The sequence below is a fragment of the Xenopus tropicalis genome, chromosome 9 (assembly GCF_000004195.4).
Source record: "Xenopus tropicalis strain Nigerian chromosome 9, UCB_Xtro_10.0, whole genome shotgun sequence".
NCBI lineage: Eukaryota > Metazoa > Chordata > Amphibia > Anura > Pipidae > Xenopus > Xenopus tropicalis.
Window position 1 is genome coordinate 76,554,908 of NC_030685.2, and position 23,835 is coordinate 76,578,742.

The 23,835-nt window shown below is 44.0% G+C and overlaps 1 protein-coding gene across 1 annotated transcript; it reads left to right on the forward strand.

Annotated features, from left to right (window-relative positions):
* The first annotated feature begins 421 nt into the window (after nucleotides 1–421).
* Nucleotides 422–23,355, forward strand: rnd3 (Rho family GTPase 3). Its single transcript, NM_001004920.1, is given in 5 exon segments — nucleotides 422–679; nucleotides 1,940–2,027; nucleotides 17,699–17,808; nucleotides 18,736–18,870; nucleotides 20,831–23,355. Coding segments are annotated over 5 exon segments (735 nt in total). The 5' UTR covers nucleotides 422–529; the 3' UTR covers nucleotides 21,083–23,355.
* Nucleotides 23,356–23,835: the final 480 nt, after the last annotated feature.

Below are 23,835 nucleotides of genomic sequence, written 5' to 3' on the forward strand. Positions count from 1 at the left end.
ATATGCCCTTCAGTCTCAGTTTTACTACAACTCACAGCATCCTTGGTTCTGATATATGTAGTGCAGCAACACATTTATGGTCACTGGCCGCGATTCCTTAAATTTACCCACTTTCCTATGAGGCCCAACGAAAAAAAACCCAAATCAGTATTTTAGGAAAACAAAGCCATCTGCCTGAGCTGCCCCCCTTGCTTTGTCATTGCCAAACTGCGGCACTTCCGGCACAGTCCCCTAGATGGCGCACTCTCCGCACAGCCCAATAGTTTGATTCCCCTCCGTCCTCTCGCCGCATGTTCCATACAAGGAGAAAGGGTGGGCGTGGCGGAGTCTCCGGTTACAGAAGAATAGGGACAGGGGGCGGGGCCCGCTATAAAACCTGTCAGTAGTAGAGTAACAAAGCTCAGTCATCTCCGCCGTTGGATGTAGGAGGGTTCCCCGCTGCCGCTGGTGGATCAAGCTGCTCCGGGGGGGTCTCGCCGCAGCCCCGACTCTCTGCTCATCAGGAAGGAAAGTTTCCCCATAAACATCAATGAAGGAAAGAAGAACGAGTCAGAAACTGGCCAGCAAATCAATGATGGATCCCAACCAGAATGTGAAATGTAAAATTGTGGTGGTGGGGGACAGCCAGTGTGGCAAAACTGCCCTGCTCCATGTCTTTGCCAAGGACTCCTTCCCTGAGGTAGGTCCCTCAGGGGCCCACATAGGATTTGCATGGAGGGGGAATCTTCATTCCATTTCATATTGGGGCAGTGTAACTTTCCCCTTACCCAGCACACTTGCCCTTTAAGGCTATGGGCAACTGCAACTCTCAGTATCATGTGGCCCTCCAGCTTTTGTATTGGGCTATTCAGCAAGGATGTCCGGCCTGTGGCCCTCCAGCTGTTCATGTTTAAGTGGCTGCAGATAAGAAATATATCTTTTTTTTTCCTTTTCAGCCTCCCTGGGACCTCCATATTAGTAACTGGGTTGGAATAACAGCTGGAGGGCCATAGGCTGATCCTTTTTGTACAGTTATCTTCTTTTTTTTTTTTACCAGCCATGGAAACAGCCTACAAAAACTGGCCTACTAAGTATAGCAGCTGTTGAGCGCCATTTGCTGGTTGAAGATGGTATTGCAACGTCTCAGCCTTTGGATTGATCCTGGCTTGTTTAAGGGACCCTGTTCGTCTGTAACCTACCCCCCCCCCCCCCCAACACACAACTGCCCCTCGCTTTGATGGCCCTCCTGTGGATTTACTGTAGGGTGGGCAGTCATTAAAAGGGTCATAAATGAACCCCCTAAAACCATCTGCTGGCGTATTCTTCTGGGCTCTATTAATTCTGTATGTGCCTGTTGTGCAGAGGGAGAGTGCAAGCTCTGTGGGACAGGGAATCCCTTTCTGTTGTGTTGCATGTGAAAAGCAAATCAGTTTGAATCTGGATTAAGTCGCAGTATTTGTGGGGGGGGGGGGGGGCTGATTTTAATGCAATGTGTTCTGATTTACTGTTCTACCCCTGTATCTGGGGTTCTAGACCGCTGTTTGGGTTAATGTTGCCATGAAATCCTGTTGTACATCAGTATATTCCGCTGTCTCCCATCAGCCTACACCTCTAGACAAGTTTGGGAAATCCCAGTATTCCAGGAATCTGCTACATTGTATCTGTAGCTAAACTACAACTCTCACCGTCCCTACCCAGGCCTTTGGTTGTACAGTAAGGGGCAACTGGAGCTCCTCGGCCCTCTCTCCTAAACTAGCAGTGATTCTGCGTCCCACACACAGGTTTCATACAATAGCCAGTAGGATGGATAAAGACCCCACAATACTGGTGCCCACCCACCTGTCAATCAATCTACCCCCCATCCCAAGCAGGAAGGACAAAGCCCTGGGAATAGTGTGTGTGTTGCTGCCCCTGGAATGATCTGGGCTAATCAAATGCATTTTCCTTTCTTCCCCTTCAGAATTACGTCCCCACCGTATTTGAGAATTACACGGCCAGTTTTGAAATCGACACGCAGAGGATAGAGCTGAGTCTCTGGGATACGTCTGGTAAGTTTAAGCTGCGATATCCCTTTAAATAAACATTCTGCTGCAGGGTGCCTGGGAGTTGCCTGGGAGTGATGGACTGGCACTTGCATCTGTTTCATTTATGTTTTTGTTGGATACATTGTAACTATTCCCTTGTGTGTAAAGTCCTAATGGCAAGTCTCTGTCATCAGTGTGGCCTGGGTCATGTGGTCCTGCCTGAGTCTGTGTAATTGGCGTTTGTGCCAGTCTGTTATGTTGGGTCGGCGTTAATCTGCAGTTACATAGTAATCGGAATGAATTCATAATTTATAGTGGAATAACAGTTATGCTAGGGTTATGCCCGGCTAGAGAGTTAGGCGCCGGCTATGGAGTTAGGGGCCAGCTAGGGTTAGGCACTGGCTAGGGTGTTAGGATCCAGCTAGGGTAAGGCGCTGGCTAAGGGGTTAGGCACCGGCTAGGGGGTTAGGGGCCAGCTAGGGTTAGGCGCTGGCTAAGGGGTTAGGCATCTGCTTGGGGGTTAGGGGCCAGCTAGGGTTAGGCACTGGCTAGGGGGTTAGGGGCCAGCTAGGGTTAGGCACTGGGTAATGGGTTAGGCACCGGCTAGGGGGTTAGGGGCCAGCTAGGTTTAGGCACCGGCTAGGGTGTTAGGGGCCAGCTAGGGTTAGGCGCTGGCAAGGGGTTAGGCGCTGGGCAGTCTCAGACAGTAAGTTCTAGCATTTGTAGTTCTATTTAATCAATGTTCTGTGGCCAGAACTCTTCTAGGTGGAGAGGGGAGTCCTTTTACAAAATCACAGCGATTGAACTACATCTCTACATCTTCATCCCTGTATCCCCTAAGTGTCATTGGCTAAGCACAGTATCCTGCAGCTGCAACCTCTTACTCCCTCTTGCCTTATTTTACACAATATCCCGTTCTTTCCCCTGCCTTATGTTCCACACTTTCCAACAGTTCTAGCTTTTTCCCAGAAAGGGGAACGGTGCAGTCTCTTCACTCCACCCCCCCCCCCCCCCACCCCCCCCCCCCCCCCACGGCCTGGAGCACAAGGCCATTGCCGCGTTGGAATCTAGAAATGGGGAATAATTACTGTGTTTGATGTGAATGAGCCTCCTAGGGAATGAGAAGCCTCCGCTCGCGGTGCCATATGCTGGTGTGTGAGTAATGGATGAGGATGGAGGCGCTGGGCTGGCTAATAATCGCGCTTAGTGTGGAACATTCACATATGATACATTCATTATTCATGCAGAGCGACGGGTACGTGCCATCCCATGCCCCAAGGTCACATTGAGCCTATAACTGCTACGTAATGAGGCCTTGGCACCTTCTAGGCAACAGCTTCCTGCAGTGACAATCAACATAAACATTCCATACGCTCTGCCCACAGCATTCTGGGGGGGGGGGGGGGGGCTCGCTTCCAAACCATCACCCACTCTATTTACTCAGCTTTAACCCTCTGCCTGCTGCACGGCATCTATAAAGGGACAAATTCATTGGGAGAGAGGATTTTCATTCCCCTTGGGGTATCCCTTGCAGAGTGCTGCAAGGGCTTGTGATGAGATTGACGCTAATGAACATTATAAGGGACTTTAGATTGTAAGCTCCACTGGGGCAGGGACTGATGTGAATAATAAGCAATCTGCTGCTGAATGATCTCTGTGCTATATAAAGAATGCTGAATAATCCGAGGGTGTTTGGGAAGAATTGGTGGGTCAGTGGGCGGAGAAACTTATAAAGATGTGGGCGGGGTTATGTGGTGCCATGGGCCTGTTCTGAAATGCAAAACTACGTACTGTTTGATTGGGCGCTGATTGGCCCAGGAATCCATACAAATTGGTGCTGGTGTATCTAGACTTGATGGCAGTAGTACTTCAGCAGCTGAATGGTTAATTTGGGCATGGATTAAAGCGCTTGCTTCCCCCCTATGGTTATATAAAGCATGGCCAGTTGTTGTTGAACTACACCTCCCAAAATGCACTGAAGGTGTCAGTCAGTACTTTATATCACCTCTGGCACTACCCTTGACCCCTTGCCTTACTATACACATTTGCCCCTGTGTAGCGAAGCTGCTTTCTCCTGTGGCTGCTGGTGCAGCTGTTCTGCCCTAAGGCTTAGAGTTTTAGATTTTATTTTCATTTCATTGCATTACTATAACTTCATGGCTCATTTAGTAGAACATAGAAGTGCGGCGGTGGCTGCCGTATCCGATGGCCAGTCTGCTCCAGCTCCGGGCCCTTTTTTGGCACTTAGGCTTTGGAAGGAATGCTGTTTAAAAGTTGCAGGCTCCTATATAAATTCCTTGCATTCTTCCATTCATGGGTCTGCTGATTGGGTGGCTGCACCACGAGGGTGCTGGGTGCTCAGCTCTTCATTCAGAGGAAGGGCTGGTTCTGTTAACTCATTGCTTGCCAGGGAACCCTAGCTGTTGGCATGCCTTTTGTAGAATGGGGCAGGATATACAGGTATGGGACCTGTTATCCAGAATGCTTGGGACCTGGGGTTTTCCAGATAAGGGGTATTTCCATAATTTGGATCTCCATATCTTAATTCTACCAAAAAATCATTTAAGCATTAATTAAACTCCTTATGAAATAAACCCAATAGGGCTGTTCCCTCCCCAATAAGGGGTAATTATATCTTAGTTGGGATCAAGTACAGGTACTGTTTTATTATTACAGAGAAAAGGGAATCATTTAACCATTAAATAAACCCAATAGGACTGTTCTGCCCCCAATAAGGGGTAATTATATCTTAGTTGGGATCAAGTACAGGTACTGTTTTATTATTACAGAGAAAAGGGAATCATTTAACCATTAAATAAACCAAATAGGGCTGTTCTGCCCCAATAAGGGGTAATTGTATCTTAGTTGGGATCAAGTACAGATACTGTTTTATTATTACAGAAAAATAGGAAATCCGTTTTAAAAATGTAAATTATTTGAATAAAATGGAGTCTATGGTAGATTATCTTCCCAGAATTCGGAGCTTTCTGGATAAGTGGTTTCCGGATAACGGATGCCATACCTGTACATGGATACTGAGGATAGGGATCTGCTCCAGAATTGATCCTGTCGCGGTGTCATTAAAGGTGGAAAGACCGGCCCGGCCGCCTGGGGTATTTATTTGCCTTTCTTGTGTGAAATATATGTAGTTCGGAGGCACAGTGTGCACAGAGGTGGCTGTTGTGTACACACCTGTGGCATGGAACAAAAACATGTTGTACCGGCAGTTCTGTCCTTGGAAACGGATGAGAAATAAACCATTTTTCAGTGTATGTGGGGACTGTTTGCTTTGCCTTTGTTCCTGCCTGTTCAACCGAAGCCCCAGTGAGCTGCAATGAGAAACTTTACCATGAAAGTTTGTTCCTCCATAAATAAACATTAAGGGAATTCTTGCACTGCCGCCTTAACCCCACTGGTGAGATGGCTTTTGTCACTTCCCACAGCGTTAAAAGATCTGTACAAGAAAGGGAGAGCCGGGGCGGACAGGATGGGAACTGGATGAGCCAAGGAAAGGGCCGATGACAAATGGCAGGAGAGACCTGTGATTGCTTGACAGGGAAGCACAAGAGGGGGAAGGGGGGGGTCTGTGTGTATCCTGCTGCTCCAAGGGCATCCTGGTTACATCTCCAGGCCCTTGTAAGCTGATCCCAGGGGGCACAGGGGTGGGAGCAGGAAGAGGGATTGGGAAAGAGGATATCATTGCTTCTTCTGTGCTCAGCAATATTCTTGTTGTACTGCTTCCAACTGGAATTATATGTATAAAATAATATTTAAGCCAATGATAGATTTTAATAAATGTATACAGTTTAGAATGCAATTATATTTTCACTGTTCCATAAACACAGTTTTTGAGGTCTAGTTCCCCTTTAGATATGCAATATTTTACTCAGTTGCCACTGTAGCCAGAAAGGAGTAAGTTGCCGTCGACTGCACCTTTCCATGCTTTCCTTGGAGTCACTCATGTGTCACTCATGTGGATTATTGAACCCCCATTCCATGCCAGCGGTAGTTAGTTTGGGACTTGCCAGTTTGGCACCTTTTCTGAGCACTAGGGGTGCCGTTGCCATTCTGAGACTGTATGGGCTTTGAATTTCCAGTTCGTTCATTACACTTCCCAGCATCCCCCAACAGCCAAATCCTTGGGTTTGTTGTATATTTCCCACATTGCTGTGCAGGGAGTTTCCAATCTTTTCTGCCCCCCTCCACCCTTTAGACTGGCTGTTAATAAAATGCACATGTTGGCTGGCTGATTGCTAAGCTGGTTGGGGGGGGGGGGGGCACGGTGCAGATTGCTCTGCTGGTATCCCCCTGAGCACATTACTAGTCAGCCATGTGTTTTATGTGTCTGGCTGATATGGCAGTGCTATATGTATGTAAATGAGTGCAAGTCCAACAGGCGAGGGGATCAATGCTTCTTATACAGTAAAACCTTTCTCTCTATGGCTCAATAGATTGTAACAATGTGCCAGTTCCCCCCCAGTAGATATTTAAAAGGTCTGGGTTTTATGGGTGCCTCGGCAAGGGTGTCATTCAATTAACATTAATCCGTGGCTCTGGGGCGTGCATGTTCACTCAAGAAAAATCGCCAGTCACTAGAGCGTTATGTCATCTGACAGCGAGCCTGCTTCTAATTAGCCCGCAAATGAGAGAAAACACGTAGGGTGTGGGTGACTCTGCACTATGGGGATTTTATGCACTCCCCTGATTGGTTGTCTTTTGTTTTAAAGTGACGGAAAATCCTAAGTGACTTGGTGGTGGTCACATCTCCTCATTGTACAGGCTTGAGATCTGTTATCCAGAAAGCTCCAAATTATGCAAAGGCTATCTCCCATAGAATATATTTTATTCAAATAACTTACATTTTTAACGTTTCCCTTTTTCTGTGTTATAAAAAAAACAGTACCTGGTACTTCATACTAATATAATACTTCATACTACATATAATTAATCCTTATAGGAGGCATAACAATCCTATTGGGTTTAATTAAGGTTTACATTTATTTTTTAGCAGACCCATGGTATGGAGATCCAAATTTCGAGATCCCTTACCTGGAAAACCCCAGATTGCGAGCATTCTGGATAACAGGTCCCATACCTGTATCTGCTTGTGCATGACAGCCCTCTTGATTTATGACAAGGGCAGTGCTTATTCTAGGGGGGTGCTACTTTTCCGTGGCCTTAGATCCAGGTGGGGGCGGGGACGTGACATCAGTGGACAGGGTGTGGTATCGCAGGGGGCGGAGACATGAATTCATGGGGCGGGACTATGATGTGGCAACCCTAGCTTACTCCAAAAGGAATGGGTTATGTCTCAGGATGGGGGGTAAATGTGGGTATGGCTAGGGGTGGCCCAAAACATTCAAGTGGCAGTGTTGGGAGGAATGTACACAATTATTGCCAAACCGTTATTGATATTTTAATGGAAGAAATCACTGTTACTTTCACTTTGTAGGGCTTCTCGGCTGCCTGTTTATTCAGTACAAACACATGTGCAATTATAGAGCAGACCAAATAACCTACTGACTGGAAGCGCTCCTATGCACGCGGCTAACGTTACACTGTTCCCTTTATACACAATGGAAACCTGCTTTCAAGCATTATTCCCACCCCCCCTACCCCAAAGGTTTCCTTACAAATATAATTGCTGCTCGGAATGCAACCCACACAGATTCCACAATAGCAGAGTTCAGCGTGAGAAAAAGCTGGAGGGGCCCCTGAATTCTCGGCTCTAATTTCTCAGGAGTGAAACTTCTACATTTCGCACCCCCCCCCTTTATTTTTTTGCTTCTTTGAAGCCTCTAAGATTTCACTCTGTAGGACACTGAATGGCTGGTTCTCTAGCGCTTCCCTAATAACACAGACCCTGACGCCTTCCATTAGCGAGAGGCCATTGTACTAAAGCACAGGGACAAGGGGATGCTTTATTCCAATTGGCAATAAAAGCTTGAAATCCCCTTGCATATCCAATACACGGCTATTAAGAGACAAATATCCCAAATATCCACCCAACACTTCAAATATTCTGTATTTCTCAGCCATAAAGCAGAGCATACATTGATGGATTTAGTTTGTGTCACAGTGATTGCAGAAACTAACTGAAACCCACTGTAACAGCAGTCCTGCCCTGCTTTATGGCTGAGATCCTGACTATTATGGTAGCACCACATTGTGTCAGTGGTCAGATTCCATAAAGCAGTTCTGCTGTAACAGTGGGTTTCCATTAGGGACACTGTTCTTTTATGAATCTCATCCATAAAGCAGGACAGGACTGCTGCTTATGTCAATGGGGTTCAGTTAGTAGGTGTAAATACCATGACTGATTGCTGAGTTATAAAGAGAATCTAAGCCATAAAGCAGGGCAGGACTGCTGCTTACAATGGGGGGGATCAGATAGGCTCTGTGCCACTGTGACAGAATGCTCTGTTATACAGATAGCTAGAATCTAAGCCATAAAGCAGGGCAGGACTGCTGCTTACAATGGGGGGATCAGATAGGATCTGTGCCACTGTGACAGAATGCTCTGTTATACAGATAGCTAGAATCTCAGCCATAAAGCAGGGCAGGACTGCTGCTTACAATGAGGGGGGGGGAATAGATAGTTAGAATCTCAGCCATAAAGCAAGGTAGGAGTGCTGCCTTGTGAGAAAAAGGAAGGCTATGCAGCCATACCAATTTACTCTGCTAGACAGGCACAAAAATACCTACAACCGATTGCAGAATGTGAGTAAATCCCCATTTTCCCATTACTGCTCCATCTTCTTAACATTCTGAATTGTTTTTAAAATGCCTTTTTGATGATGATTTCCTTTATAAGCAGCCCCCCCTGGCAAGCTATTAAAGTGGCGGCAGTGGTTTCCAGTACCGCATCCAACGCTAAAGCTCAGTATATAGAATCCAGACTTTCTCTTGTTTGTGTTGTTTGAGGAACGATTTTTTAATCGCTTTCCATACAAAGGCCTAGCAAACGTTTCATTAAGCGCCCAGCAATTTGTTTGTGGAGGACTAGAAATAGCGCTTTCTGCTTCCCCCAACCCCCCTGTTTTTCCCAATGTACAACCAAATGCAATTTTATACATGAAAGGGCATTACATTTTAATTAAAAATTGTAGCTATCGCCCCGTTGCGGTGAAGCTTCCCTTTGTGCCGTCGATGTAAAGCTTCTAAGCGAAAGCATTGAAATGATTAGGACGATCTGCCAAATATTTCAGACTCCCAGTCGTTGGCCGGGTTCCTGGATCGGATTGCACAACCTGATCTGCTGGGGCATGTTCAGGAGACGGAGTCCAGAAGAGGAGAAAGTTTGCAAACGGCGGTTCTTTTATAGGGAGTGATTCATTGGCACAATGGCATGAGGAGAAACTTATTCCCTTGTTTGTGTAAGATTCCCGCCGAGGCAAGGCAGTATTTTAGTAATAAAGCAACAAAGAACATTGCATGTTTGTAGGCTTAAGTCCAACGGGCCTTGGGATTTAATGTTCTGAATGGATTACAAAGGCCTTTTCCTTTATGATATCAAATTGTTCTTTCTTGCTTGTGCTTGCTTGTTAATGGGCTGCTGGGTAGGCGTAGATCATGGACACATAGATTGGCACCATATGTGGTTTTGTCTCGGATGATCTCATGAATAGTTCTATAAACATTGAGTCTTCTGAATGGTCCTCTATACAATCACTCACATAAGTCCATCCTCCACAAGAACTTACAATCTAATTTCACCACAACAGAGAGCAGTGGGGTCATCAGGAACCAGTTGTTTGGTCAACCTCTGGTCTAAAATGTGTTCAGTTCAAGTCCACCCCTTGGTCAAGGCCCTCGTTAGTTGATTAAATGGGTACAGATTATCCAGGATAGCAAATAGTCAGCCCTAACTGACCTTTTAGGACAGGTGTATCTAGAAGAGCCAATGGACATTCTCCGCTATTCTCACCATAACTGACCTTCAAGGTGTGCCCCACCTGCCACTACTCCAAGTCCTACAGTTTAGGGACCATTGATCTATTTGAGGCCCCAGGGAAATATACCAATTCCGCGCTGACAGTGGCCTGGACAGAACTGAACTCAAGGCTATAGTGGAACAGCAGGAAACACTGAGTCGCCTCATACATTAAATGACACATTAAATTCATTATCTACAATGTAACGTAAATGTAACCAGAAGTTGCTATTAGAACCTTGAACTTGAACTGAAAAGTCGCCCAGATTTAGAAATCAGGTTAGGACAGTGGTTGGGACATAAATGGGCACGGCCATGTATAATAGAGTGTGGCCAAAAACCTCTTGGAAGTCAGCTTTGGGAGGTTGACATCTCTGCAGGAGTTGCAATCAAAGGTAGAACACGTTTGGAAGCAGAATAAGTAATGCAAGCCTAATAAGATGGGGTGGGTATGGGATTTAAATGAGTGCTGTGATTGGGCAGCTCTTGTTTGTAGAACTCTTGACGGTAGAACGTTGGCTTCCTTCTGTTTCTCCCATAGACGGGATTTGAGAAATTTGCTATTTGGCCCTAAAATATATCCAATGGGCAACCAAGCATCATTAAAACCCTAGAGCGAGTTCTCTGAGATAAAATATGAGTTCTCTGAGATAAAAATATGTAAAAAGTGGTTTAGTGGTGTGTTCAGAAGCCAAGAATTCCATAGACTGTGTCTGGGCTACCATTACTTTTGATCATGAGCTGGAAGGGTAACAACAAGGCTTTGCTTAAAGCTTCTACAGCTCTATGAGGTTCTGGCAGAGATGTACATTAATCCATGCCAGCGTAGTTACCTTAACTGTATCATTTCATGCCAAGGCTTTCCTACAAAGAATGTCAAAAATGTGGGGAAAGAATATGAATAGAGAAGATCACATTGCACTGACACAAAGCACTTTTGTACAGAGGAACTGCAGAACTATAGCTTTCCCACAACTGTAAATATATCCTCTCTACCATGCGGACTTGAGTAGGGAACGGGAGTCCCATGTACCTCAATAACCCGTAGCCTGGAGCAGAAGGATATCTCGGGGGTTACTAGGAGAACGGAGGTAGTTTGTTTTATTTTAATTATTTCCTTTATTCTCCAAGATTCCTTCCTATTCGTTAGGCCCATCAGGGCAAAAGGAAGGAACTCTGATTGTATGAGGGACAAGGATGTTGGCAAATAGAACGGAGATCAGATTTAGAACAAGAGAAGCTGAGATTTGTTTTTGTTCAGGCCAATTTTAGGACTATGGTGGATTATTTTTCCTCTGATTGTATCGAGGCACATCCTTCTTTGTTACCCTGACTCTCACTGTCTACCAGAAAAGTTATTTAAAGGATGTTTATAGGGTGAATTGGGGAACTTTGGTGCCTACGATAATTAATAGATCAGGAGGTAGGGCTAAATGGTCGAAATTGCCCTGTTGCATGAACATGTTGGTGCAAGCGATTGTTGCATTGAAACGTGGCAAGTCTCATTGGCATTTGTGGATAATCACTTGCACGAAGTTTGCTTGCGTGTAGGAAACCTAAATCCTAAAAATATCTGAACTACGTTGAAACCCGTCCTGTGACCCTTTCTTACTGGCCTTCAAAGTAGGATAAGTCTGGCAAATATTTGACTAATCCAAGAACTAATCCTAGTGTTCAGCTACAACTCTCAGAAGTCTTCCCTTAAGATAGCTAGAGGGCGACAGTTTGGGCTTTCCGAGTCATTAAACCTTGCGTCAGTGTTGCACCACCTTGTGCCTTTAGGCTACTGCCACGAGGGGTGTTTTTCTGGGCCTGCCCCTCCGCTCTGATCTGCTTTATGGTGGGTCTGCACCCGGAGACACTCCGCCGCCTTAGTGCGGACACACGGAGTGGATTTTGGTGCAAAAATGCATACTCATGGGTAATGTAAGGCCTGTCTTTGGGTGCAGACATATTATAAAGTAGATCAGAGCTGAGCAGAAAACACCAAGCCTTATGGTCCTGGAATCCTTATCATTTACAGTAGGGGGGTACATTATCCCTTATAATACACTAGTGATAGAGTTGTCTGCATCCCTGTGCCTATATATGGTCACAGGACCCCTCAGTGACTTCTAATATCCTTATCATTTACAGTAGGAGGTACATTATCCCTTATAATACATGAGTGATACTCAGAGTTCCCTGTATAACTCAGCCTGCAGCCTTGTGCCTTTATATGGTCACAGAACCCCTCAGTGACTGCTAATATCCTTATCATTTACAGTAGGGGGTACATTATCCCTTATAATACATGAGTGATACTCAGAGTTCCCTGTATAACTCAGCCTGCAGCCTTGTGCCTTTATATGGTCACAGAACCCCTCAGTGACTGCTAATATCCTTATCATTTACAGTAGGAGGTACATTATCCCTTATAATACATGAGTGATACTCAGAGTTCCCTGTATAACTCAGCCTGCAGCCTTGTGCCTTTATATGGTCACAGAACCCCTCTGTTTACAGTAGAGGATATATGTAATATTGCATACGATACATTCCTATAAAATATCCCCTTCCTGAATCTTCAGGGCAAATACCTAAAGCTCTGGAATGTGCAGTCGTTCAGAATAATTTCCTCTCATGCTTTCATCTCATGAGGGTTAGTGGGGAAATGTGTCAGATCGGCGATAAACCTGTTCATCACTTCACGAGACCGGGATCTATCATTGCATGATATATAGATATAGATAACATATACATATATATATAATATTCACATGGAAGCATTTATGGTTTCTAGTTCATACCAAAGCTATGCAGTAATTATGAATACAACCGCTTAGATCAGAGGAGTGGCGATTGCTTTTCCTTTGTAGTATAGGTACCTCTCCCTGCTAGAGAATTTATTTTCCCTTGAGGGAGAACTAGAAAATTCTAGATATTAAGGCTTTCCTTCTATGATGTAAGTCTGAGTTCTCCTTAAGGTGACGCCCTGATGAGGGCAAACTGTCAGATCTCACTCAGAGGGGCTGGCGTTGTGCCGTGTATATGCAGATTACTAACACCTTGCGTGAATATTAATCATCTGTTTGGTGATGTTGAAACCCAACATGATCTCACCGTCAGTAATTAGGGTTCTATCAAACCCTCTCTTTAATGGGAGAGGAATTAAAGGCAATATAAACCTAAAAATAAAATTGTAACTAAGCAACTTTCCCATGGTTATATGTAAATGTAACTCTAATCTGGCTCTCCCTTTCTGGTCTCTGCCCTGATGGACTGTTGAAACAATGTAGCAGCAGGCAGCTGAGGAACAGAACTGTGCAACCATGCAACACTGACGCCTTTTACATTGTTTAAGAGACAGAAACAGCAGTAGAGAAAGGGACACATGGCTACCGCTTCCGATTGCTCTTATATTTACAGATGATTATATATAAAAAAAAATTTAAAAATTGCAAAATTATATATATATATATATATATATATATATATATAAAATTTTTTTTTTCCTATGAGTATTTCTATAAAGCTATCGTGCCACTAATTAAAGGAAAACTATACCCCCAAACAGTGTAGGTCTCTGTAAAAATATATTGCATAAACCAGCTCATATGTAAACAAACCATTTTCATACAAATATACTTTTTTAGTAGTACAGGTATAGGACCGGTTATCCAGAATGCTTGGGACCAAGGGTTATTCCGGATAAGGGGTCTTTCCGTAATTTGGATCGTCATACCTTAAGTCTACTAAAAAATCAATAAAACATTCATTAAACCCAATAGAATTGTTTTGCATCCAATACGGATTAATTATATCTTAGTTGGGATCAAATACAAAACACTGTGTTTTATTTTTGCAGAGAAAAAGGAAATCCGTTTTTAAAAATCTGAATTATTTGATTAAAATGGAGTCTATGGGAGACAGGCTTTCCGTAATTCGGACCTCTCTGGATATCGGGTTTCCAGATAGCGGATCCCATACCTGTATGTGCTATTGAGTAATCCTAAATAGAAAACTGCCATTTTAAGAATTAAGGGCCACCCCCAGGGATCATAGGATTCACAGTGCACACAAACAAGCCAAGGCACACATACATGCTAGGCTCCATCAGCCAATGAATGGGGAGAATTCTGCCTTTTGCTTTGAAAGTGACCTATCTGTAAGTGTTGTTTAGTTCCCCTTTAAAGGCTGATTTGGCAGCAATATATGTAAGGGAGTGAATACCGCTAGATAACAGATGGCAGAGCCCCTGTATGTGCCACAGCCAGGGTGATTCCCATACACTGACAGGGGAAGGGGCATGCAGAGGCAGCAGGTGTTGGAAATCGCCACAGGTTTCACTGAGAAGATTGCGGCAATTAAAATGCCTGGTGTGCCATTACCCCAAGGGCAGCGCAAAACTCCATTCCCCATCTGCTCTCCTTATTTCCCCTGTACATTACCATAGAAGTGATTGATTGCTGAAATATTCATGACTCTCCCCGCCATGGGAGGCTGCTTCATTGTATCAAAGACACAGTGCGTGAAACTGCATGAGGGTCTCTAATGGTCTGGCATTCAAGCCGCAGGGCCTTTAGGGTCTCTGGGGTACAGCTTTCATTTAAATTCTGCAGTGATAAGTATGAGAGTATTATGACTGGGGAGTGCACCTTACTGCATGTTAGCTGATATATGATAGTATATTGTATTTGATTTGAAGGACACTTTATATAGTAAGTTTATGCCACCCTGATTGGCTTGGATTTGTAGTGACTGCATGGAACTGACCCCCATGGACCATTATTAAAAACAGACTCAACCTCCAGAACCGCAATAAATGGACTTTATATACTAACAGTCCTCAGTAACCCACATTTTTCTCTGAGACCCAGCTGAATTGTAACATTTGGGGCCCACTTCTTTATAGGTTCCGGGCAACGATTAGAGTCCTATGACCCCCAACAGAGTCTCGCCATATGGTGGGCAGGTTAAAGGGCATACAAAGATGAAACGGACTGCAGACAAAAGAGCTGTTGCTGTGACTATCAAAAGAGTGGCACTAAAGGGAAACTAAAGCCAAATTACATATTAATGTCTGAATCATCGCAGACAGGAAGGACTGGCGTTCCTATAGGTGTTGCTCCATTTGGCATTCGGGTTTTTATACCAGTTTCCATTCCATCAGCACCTATGTGTTGCGCTTCACAGCTTGTAAACCTGGGCTTCCTGGCACCGTTTTCTTCATCACTGCTGTTTCACACCAATGAAAAGTTTGTGTGTATCAGCGCCGCCGCCTGTGTCACATGGGAATGTCTCTGGCTGTTACTTGTCGGCATTGTTTGCCCATTCCTGGGAAGTGTTAGCCAAGTCTCTCAGCCATGCAGCTTATCTGGGTCTCAGCAAAACTGCCATCTGTTTGAGCCTAACTGCCAGCTCAGTGAATTCTGCTGTTCTGGATGCTAATATGCACTGCTGCTGGATTCTAAATCACATCCCAGATCCATGTAGGGGCCAGTAGCCAATCAGCGAAGCTGCTATCCAGTTGTCATTGGTGCTTATTGTAAGGCCATTGGATGACTGACCATTTTGTCCATGAAGGTCCACCTGTATTCGATCCATGTGTTGCCAGTAGGAGCGGTGACTGGGCCAGACAGGGCGCTGTGTTCCATTACCCTAAATATACCATTAGCGACTGTGCTGATTAATCCTGTGGTGCTGGTATCAGCGGGTCTAGGATTTCTGCAGTCATAAAGGCAGCTAGAATCTCTGCCATAAAGCACGGCTGAACTGTTGTCATGTAAGAAAGAGGAAAGACACTTTTTTTTTTTTTAAGGATGTTCTGTATCTTTGGTCACTGGCTGGCACTGATATTATTATAACATATAAAGAAAAATGTTCCCAGACCATTCTGTGTTTACACACCCTTGGCTCGGAGCTAACAAGGGCATGGAAGGGAAGAGCAGATAGTTGGCACTGTTTATGGATGAAGCTCCCCTAATGAATGTCACACTGGATGCTCATATATGGTGCGTCAGGCTGGAGAGCAGTCGTGACTCAAGCACCCAGGTATGCACACTGGGAGGATCTGCCTATGGGTGAGGCCAGGGGAGATTCCGCATGGTATTAATTCCTGTGCAGGCATAAATCTGCCTATAAACTATGTCTCGTGGCCCTGGTTCCCTCGTTCCCCTGGTATTCAGGCAAAACAAGGACAGAGCCTGTGGAATAAACACACAGAAGGACCACCTTCCTCAGTGAATTGTTTTTGTGTACATATGGACAGGCAGAACGAAGCATATGGAGCAGGCATAACTGTTGCTGCAATAAGAAAAGGCAGTTGACCAGCTAAGGCTTATGGGAGTTGCAGTTCAGCAGCACAATGGTCTGTGAAATCCACTGCTGTATGTGCCGTACTATAGGGGAGCAGCAGCCTTTTCCTATAGTGCAAGGCTGAATGTAATAAATACATAGTCACCACAAGGAATATAGGATTCATAGTGCTGACAAACAAACCAAGGGCACACATACATGCTAGGCCCCATCAGCCAATTAATGGGCAGAGTTATGTCTCTTTATTTCCACACTACTTCCTGTTACAGTTAGAGTTGCATTATTTCTGGTCATGTGATCTCTGAGGGGGCACACAGCCCATCACTAAATGGCGGCTCAAGGGAAAGGATGTAAAAGGGCAATATTTAAACTATATATAATATTCCACTTTGGTAAGAGTTTATATCATATTAAAGGTTAAGTATTCATTCTGGGGGTATAGTTTTCCTTTAAAGGAAAGTTTTGCTTCTGGGGTTAGGGCTCTGCTATTACATGAGGTTGGGACATTCGTGCTGCCAGCACGTCTGCCCATAGTCTGCTTCCAATAATCCATGTTGTTATCAATGGCGCTGCAATGGATCCCAGATGTAGAATGAGGTATGTGTTTTGGTACATGAAAGAGAAACATTCCGCATCCTCCCCCCCGCTCAGAATGGGGGTAATGGTTACGGCCACATGACCAGTAATTTGGAAATTTTGTCTTAAAAGGCTTCTGCCACACACTGTGTATACATACGGGCGACTGTTGTTGATTCCCAGCATTCCAGCCGTCAGTGCGCTTGTTAGAGAGGCGCTACAGTGCAGGAAAGGAATGCCACTGTGGCCTCTTTATTTGTCTATCCTAAATATTCTTCTCTTTGACTTGTACGGCTTTCTGCTTACGTTGTGCATTTTTTGGCTTCTTCATTGCCGGGAAGTGGGACGGGGGCTTTATATTTGTGTTGAACAAAATATTTGTTTTGTGATGAACAGGAGGGATAGCGCTGCCGTACATGGCATCTCCTACAGTAGCTCTGTTACTCATATATTGTATTTTTATAAGTTGTATAATATATCCTTTTGAACACGGCAGCACTTAATATGTTTAATTTACCTTTGTGGCCCCTTTTTATGGGGGGTTTAATTAGCAGCGTGCCTGGAGCAAACTTCCCATCAGTCAGTTCAGCATCAGCATGGATTCAGAGACTTATCTTCAAAGTAAGGGGAAACCTAATAAGGGACATAAAAGAGTAGTAACCTGGGCTGTGGGCAAAAAGGCCTGGGTTCTCGTCTGTCCCACTTTGGTAGTGCTGGATTTTGAAGTTAAAAGGGGAAAAAAGGCGCTTTGCGTGTAAATGTGTCGCCAAAATGTGCCTTGAGTGAGTTGCACCCATGGTGGTGATGCCATAGTGGTTGGAGGGGGTACAGCTTTTCTTTCATAACAGTCAAATATTCATTATTATTTATTTATTTTTTTCATTTCTAGGTTCCCCTTACTATGACAACGTCCGACCTCTAAGTTACCCAGACTCCGACGCCGTCTTGATATGTTTCGACATTAGCCGCCCCGAGACCCTCGACAGCGTTCTTAAAAAGGTGAGCTCTATTGATCTCTTTCCCCCTTCACATTTCTTCTTACAAATGAAAAAAATCTTTTAAACCTGGGTGGGCAACTATCTGGTACTTGGCATTAGTCGGACACAGTCATGAGTTTTTGTCAAAGACATTTTATAACATTTATAAAAGCTGCTGCAGTTTACAGCAGCCCTGTGAAAGCCATAGGGCTTTCCCATGATCCTTCATTCTGGCCTCTGCTTCCTAAGATAAGAGGTCTGTTTACTAGCCATAAATACTAGCCACATTCAATTAATGTGTGTAGAAGACATGGATCTCTATACAGGGGCAACAAAGGGAAGATTCCTGCTGATTATAAACAAGGCATGTGTTCCCTTTTAACGCTTAAGCAGCCAGTTGGACACAGTTGCTCTACAAGGTGATATACAGCAGAGAATGTTGCAGAAATCCCCTGCAGGGGAAGGCAGCCTGGAACCTCCATTGTCTCTTTAGCTCCATTTCTGGAATACCCGTAATATACCAATATACCCGTAATCTGTTCCTTCAAAAAGTATGAATAAATACCATTTTTATATGCTGAAATCCAGCTGCAAAACAGTTCTTCTCTTTCTGTATCATTTGATATCCTGGCAGGGGAGGAGGGACTAAAACATTGATGTTACAAATTGTGATGTTCCTTTCCTTATTGACATCTTGTGTGCATGGAATTGTGGGATTGGGAGGATGCAGGCTGAGGATAGGCGACTACTGTCCCAAAGTAGTCAGCCAGATCAGCAGGGGAACAGGGGGCGGGGCTTAGGGAACTGTTCCAAACCATATTATTAACCATCTGCTTTATTTGATCAACATTCTGGCATATGTGGGTGTCAGTGTTTACATATATAAGTCGCTAATTGCTGAATGTGTCGCTTACGCTAACCCCTAATATGTTTCTTCTTCTCCCTACAGTGGAAAGGTGAAATTCAGGAGTTCTGCCCCAATACCAAAATGCTGCTGGTTGGCTGCAAATCCGACCTTCGGACAGATCTAACCACATTAGTAGAACTATCCAACCACAGACAGACGCCAGTCTCTTACGATCAGGTAATCCCACGTGCCCAAGTGCTGTTTTGCGGAGCTTACAGTCTATGTTCCCTATAACACTTACAATATAAACATGAACCCTGGGATCAATCTCCGTCCATGGTGCCACAAAGCAGCGTTAAAGGGGAACTATTGCCCTATGAAAAAATTCCAAATCCTTTTGTATTATGTGAGTAGAGTAGGAATGCACCGAACCCACTTTTTTGGGTTCGGCCAATACGAATCCTAATTAGCATATGCTAATTAGGATCGGGAAGGGTTAAAAAAAAATTCCCCCTAACATTTAACCCTTAAGAGTGCTAATTAGCATATACTATTATTAAGGCATATGCTGTTATTAAGGCAAACTGAGTATCGCCCCAAAATCTTATACATTTGCTATCTAGGGAGTGCTGAATGGAAAATGAAAGTAATTGTAAATGAAAAATCTGAGCTGTCAATCATATATTGCCTGCCCTGCCTCTATGCCTTCGGGGCATGCCTTCGGGGATCAGTGGTATCTCTGCCCCAGCCCTAACCCAGCTCTGTATCCCCCTTATTGTATGCCCACCTTTAATAGAACCTGTATTCACACTAGGAAGTATCTATTGGCGCTTAAGGTGAATGCCGAGCGTGTGTTGTATTGTAGCTAAATATAGCTAAAGCCATGGCAATTACCGGGCTCTTTCAGTCCTTAGATAGTAATTAAGATGTATCGTTATGTGCTATCCTAATCCCCCAGAGTTTCACATAAATCCAGATTAGGATCATAGCCTGGTATTAGTGTGTGCCGACGTCACCCTGGGCTGTCAGGATCCGCGGTGATCAACACTCTGTCGGAATTAGCGAGCAGCTGCCTTTGGCTTCACATGACCTTATTTACTCAAAGTATTTACCCTCTGCATTAAATATACACACATATGGATAATGTACCCCTATTGTAAAATATAAGGATATTATAAACCACAGGAGTTCCGTGACTATGTAAAAGCACGAGGTCCAAGTTTCAATGAGTCATGTGACAGAAATTACATCACTAGGCACTGATTATAACTGATGACATCAATTATAATCACCACTGTTTATAAGGATATAGTTTGCAGGATATTTGTGGCTCTTATGTATAATATAGTGAATAAAGTATCCCCTATTGTAAAATATAGGGATATTCTAAGTCACAGAGGCATTCCATGACCGGTCCGAGGTGACTTGTAATATCCTCATATTTTACAACTTGGGGTACTTTATTATAATATACAAGTTTTAGTGAGTCATGTGACAGAAATTACATCACTATAACTGGTGACATCACTATGCACCATTTATAAGAATATAATTTAGAGTTCGGTCCCATAGGGAAATGACCAAACTGTATATTATATAAATGTTCCAGCTTTGTTTGTAGTTTATGTTGAGATACCTTTGCATAGTAAAAACTACTATTTAGTACAGTTATGGGATCCCTTATCCAGAAACTTGTTATCCAGAAAGCTAGAATTACGGAAAGCCGGTCTCCCATAGACTCCATTTTAATCAAATAAATCAGATTTTTAAAATTGATTTCCCTTTTCTCTGTAATAATAAAACAGTACCTGTACTTGATCCCAACTAAGATATAATTACCCCTTATTGGGGCAGAACAGCCCTATTGGGTTTATTTAATGGTTAAATGATTCCCTTTTCTCTGTAATAATAAAACAGTACCTGTACTTGATCCCAACTAAGATATAAATAATCCTTACTGGATGCAAAACAATTCTATTGGGTATAATTAATGTTTTATTGATTTTTTTAGTAGACTTAAGGTATGGAGATCCAAATTATGGAAAGACCCCTTATCCGGAATACCCTTGGTCCCAAGCATTTTGGATAATGGGTCCTATACCTGTAATAATATTCTGTGTGCTAAACAATATGGCAGCCTCCAATGGCAATTACCTACCATCCACTGACCGCTGATTTTATTTACTTTTCCCGGCAGGGGGCAAACATGGCCAAGCAGATCGGCGCAGCCACATACATCGAATGCTCAGCGTTACAGTCGGAGAACAGCGTCAGAGACATTTTTCATGTAGCCACCCTGGCGTGTGTGAATAAGACTAACAAAAATCTTAAAAGGAATAAAACCCAGAGAACGACAAAGAGAATCTCTCACATGCCGAGCCGGCCGGAACTGAGCGCTGTGGCCACGGACTTGAGGAAGGACAAAGCGAAGAGCTGCAGCGTCATGTGAAGCCATTTTTTTTTTTTTAACCTTTTTCCGTACTGACCGAGAAAAATCCAAGTCCAATAATGGGTGCGGTCTGAATGAAGGGAGCTGCCAGATAGTTCTACATTCTGTTGGTGGTCAAGGGAAACACCTTGTGTCTGGTACTTTATGGACTCCGCATGTTGACCAAGGAAAGAAACCGTCGTTTCTGAAATTTTCAATGGAAAATATGCCAAAAATCCTCCCCCAAATGGAATAGGAATGTATAGGAGAAAAGGGGCGAAAATAATCATATCAGAACAACCAAACCTTCCAACTGGATTTCCCTGTGGTTCTGTCCAATCACCAGCCAGTATTCTGGCGCACGTTCTTGGTCCGATGATACTAATGAAACTGCACTTTGGGATGGTGTCATTGGCTTCAAGTGTACAATGAAACTTTGCGTAGCTTACTATCATGGACTGCAGGGCCACAATTAGAGCTGGGGGACCCTAACATTGCATGAAGGCTGGGGCCCCAATCAAAGTGGGGGGATATATTTCAGGGATGTCCAACTTGCCTTTAGCGGTCAATGGGACGTTGGTCGAAGCAGTTCAACGACAGCCCAAGGTTTGGCACCCCTGATGTAAATATAACAACGTTGTTAAACAACATTCTATGTCCTTTGTGTTCTTATCAACCTTTATTTTTCCAAAGGGGCCCCCTTGGATACTGGGGGGGGGCAAGGCAAATGCCATACCCTATACTGGTCCTGGTGATGTAGCCAAGCCATTGGAACAGTCCCACGATGCTCTGCAACTTGTACAATTCATTTCCAGCTTAAGCTGTCTGTAAGGAAACAGCCGCAGGCTTAACCCGTTCCTGTTTGCACGGAAAATTATAATATGGTACCCCTTTTTTTTTTTTTTGTTTTTTTATAGGGTTTTTGATTATTATTTTAAATAGAGATATTAGGTGAGAAACTCCATAGACTCCATGCAAGGCTGTTTCCATGAAGGTGCTAGAGAGGAGGTTAGAGGTGCCGACTTATGGTATTGCCGATCCCAGAGAGCACAGAGCGGGACCTTTTGATAGAAACACATAGGAAATACTCCATTGTTTTCTCTGAGAACGACAGTGTAGATTACATTAGTGCGTATTGAGGGTTGAACTGGCATCTGACTGTCCACCATGTGAATAACCCCCCCTTTCCCCTATGTGATTAAAGGGTCCGTATAGACCCCCTACCCTATACCCCTAATGCTATTGTCTTATGCTAATTCTTTCTACGGGCATCCGTGGCCTCCATCACCTGCCCTTGCCCCTCCCAGTCATGCTTCTTGCAATGACTTTTGTAAGGGGTCATAGGAAAAAGAAGGAATGCTGTGGGCAACCAGCTTGGTACAATGGCACCTTAGGCAAGGTAGAAACTACATAGACGCCTTCATAAAATGGAGAGGGTGAAAGAAAAGGACAATGATTACGCAGTCACAAACGCAAGAAAACTTTTAAAAGAACGAAGGCGTAGGGGCCCCTTTAATGGTAACGCTTTCCCGACGACTATGCCTTAACCAACCCATAGCAGTAATTGCATTTATTATGCAAGGGACTCTTAGGCTTATCCTCCTATGTGAGTAGTTGCATGTCATTCCCCCAAACCTGTTGTTTACAATTAGCAACTGTGCTAGAGGGTTTTCCGGAACGCATTTTATTTTTGTGTGTGTCTTTTAACCCATTCTGGGCTTGAAAACTCCTTTATAATGGGCCATCTGGATCTCACCAGCACCCGATGGGTTAAAAAGGAATTTTGGCTAGTACATATCTTGCTAAGCGGCTTGCTGGGGGCAAGCATTCTGTCCAGCCAATGCTTCGTTTTTTGAAGCTCTAATCTTTGTATTTTTGTTTATTATTTTTTCTCTCCCCCCCCCCACCCACCCCAATGTTCAACCGCGTAGGATTTGGGCGTCACCATAAAAATTCAGCCCAACCCTGTTCTCTGTATCTCGAGCACTTTGTCCTATGTTCCCAAGAAGTCCTGTTCCACCAATACAGATATATAACACTGCAATATGCTTTCCCATAATGCAATTACGTGCTTTCAGCAGATTCCGGCCAATAGCTGCTGTGCTTTTTGTTTTTATTTTGTATACTTAAAAAAAAATATCGCAAGGACGGAATAAGTTATATCTGTCTTAAAGCTGAACATCTTTACTTTTTTTTTTTGAATGTCAGTCACTTTGTATGTATGTTTTTTGTAAATGTTCCTGCTGTATTTATTAAACTTTTTTTTTCTTTAATAAATGCTTAATTAAGGTTGACCAGCATTTCACTGCCTTTTTATGTTTTTTAAAAAAATTACCTGGTAAAGCGCCCTAATATTAATATAAACACTGTTACTGCTCCACTCGCTTCTTGTAAGGAGGACCCAGTGCACAAATAACACTCACCCCAAATCCCCCCCTAACTGGCCTTCAGGCTCGGCCCCCTTAGCCCATAACAAGGTTACAGATATATAGAAACATTGGGGTAACAGTCACCCTGCTATAGTTCCAGGGGTACCCAGGGCACAAATAAGCACTCACCCCAAATCTCCCCCTAACTGGCCTTCAGGCTGGGCCCCCTTAGCCCATAACAAGGTTACAGATATATAGAAACATTGGGGTAACAGTCACCCCGCTATAGTTCCAGGGGTACCCAGGTTACAAATAAGCACTTACCCCAAATCTCCCCCTAACTGGCCTTCAGGCTGGGCCCCCTTAGCTCATAACAAGGTTACAGATATATAGAAACATTGGGGT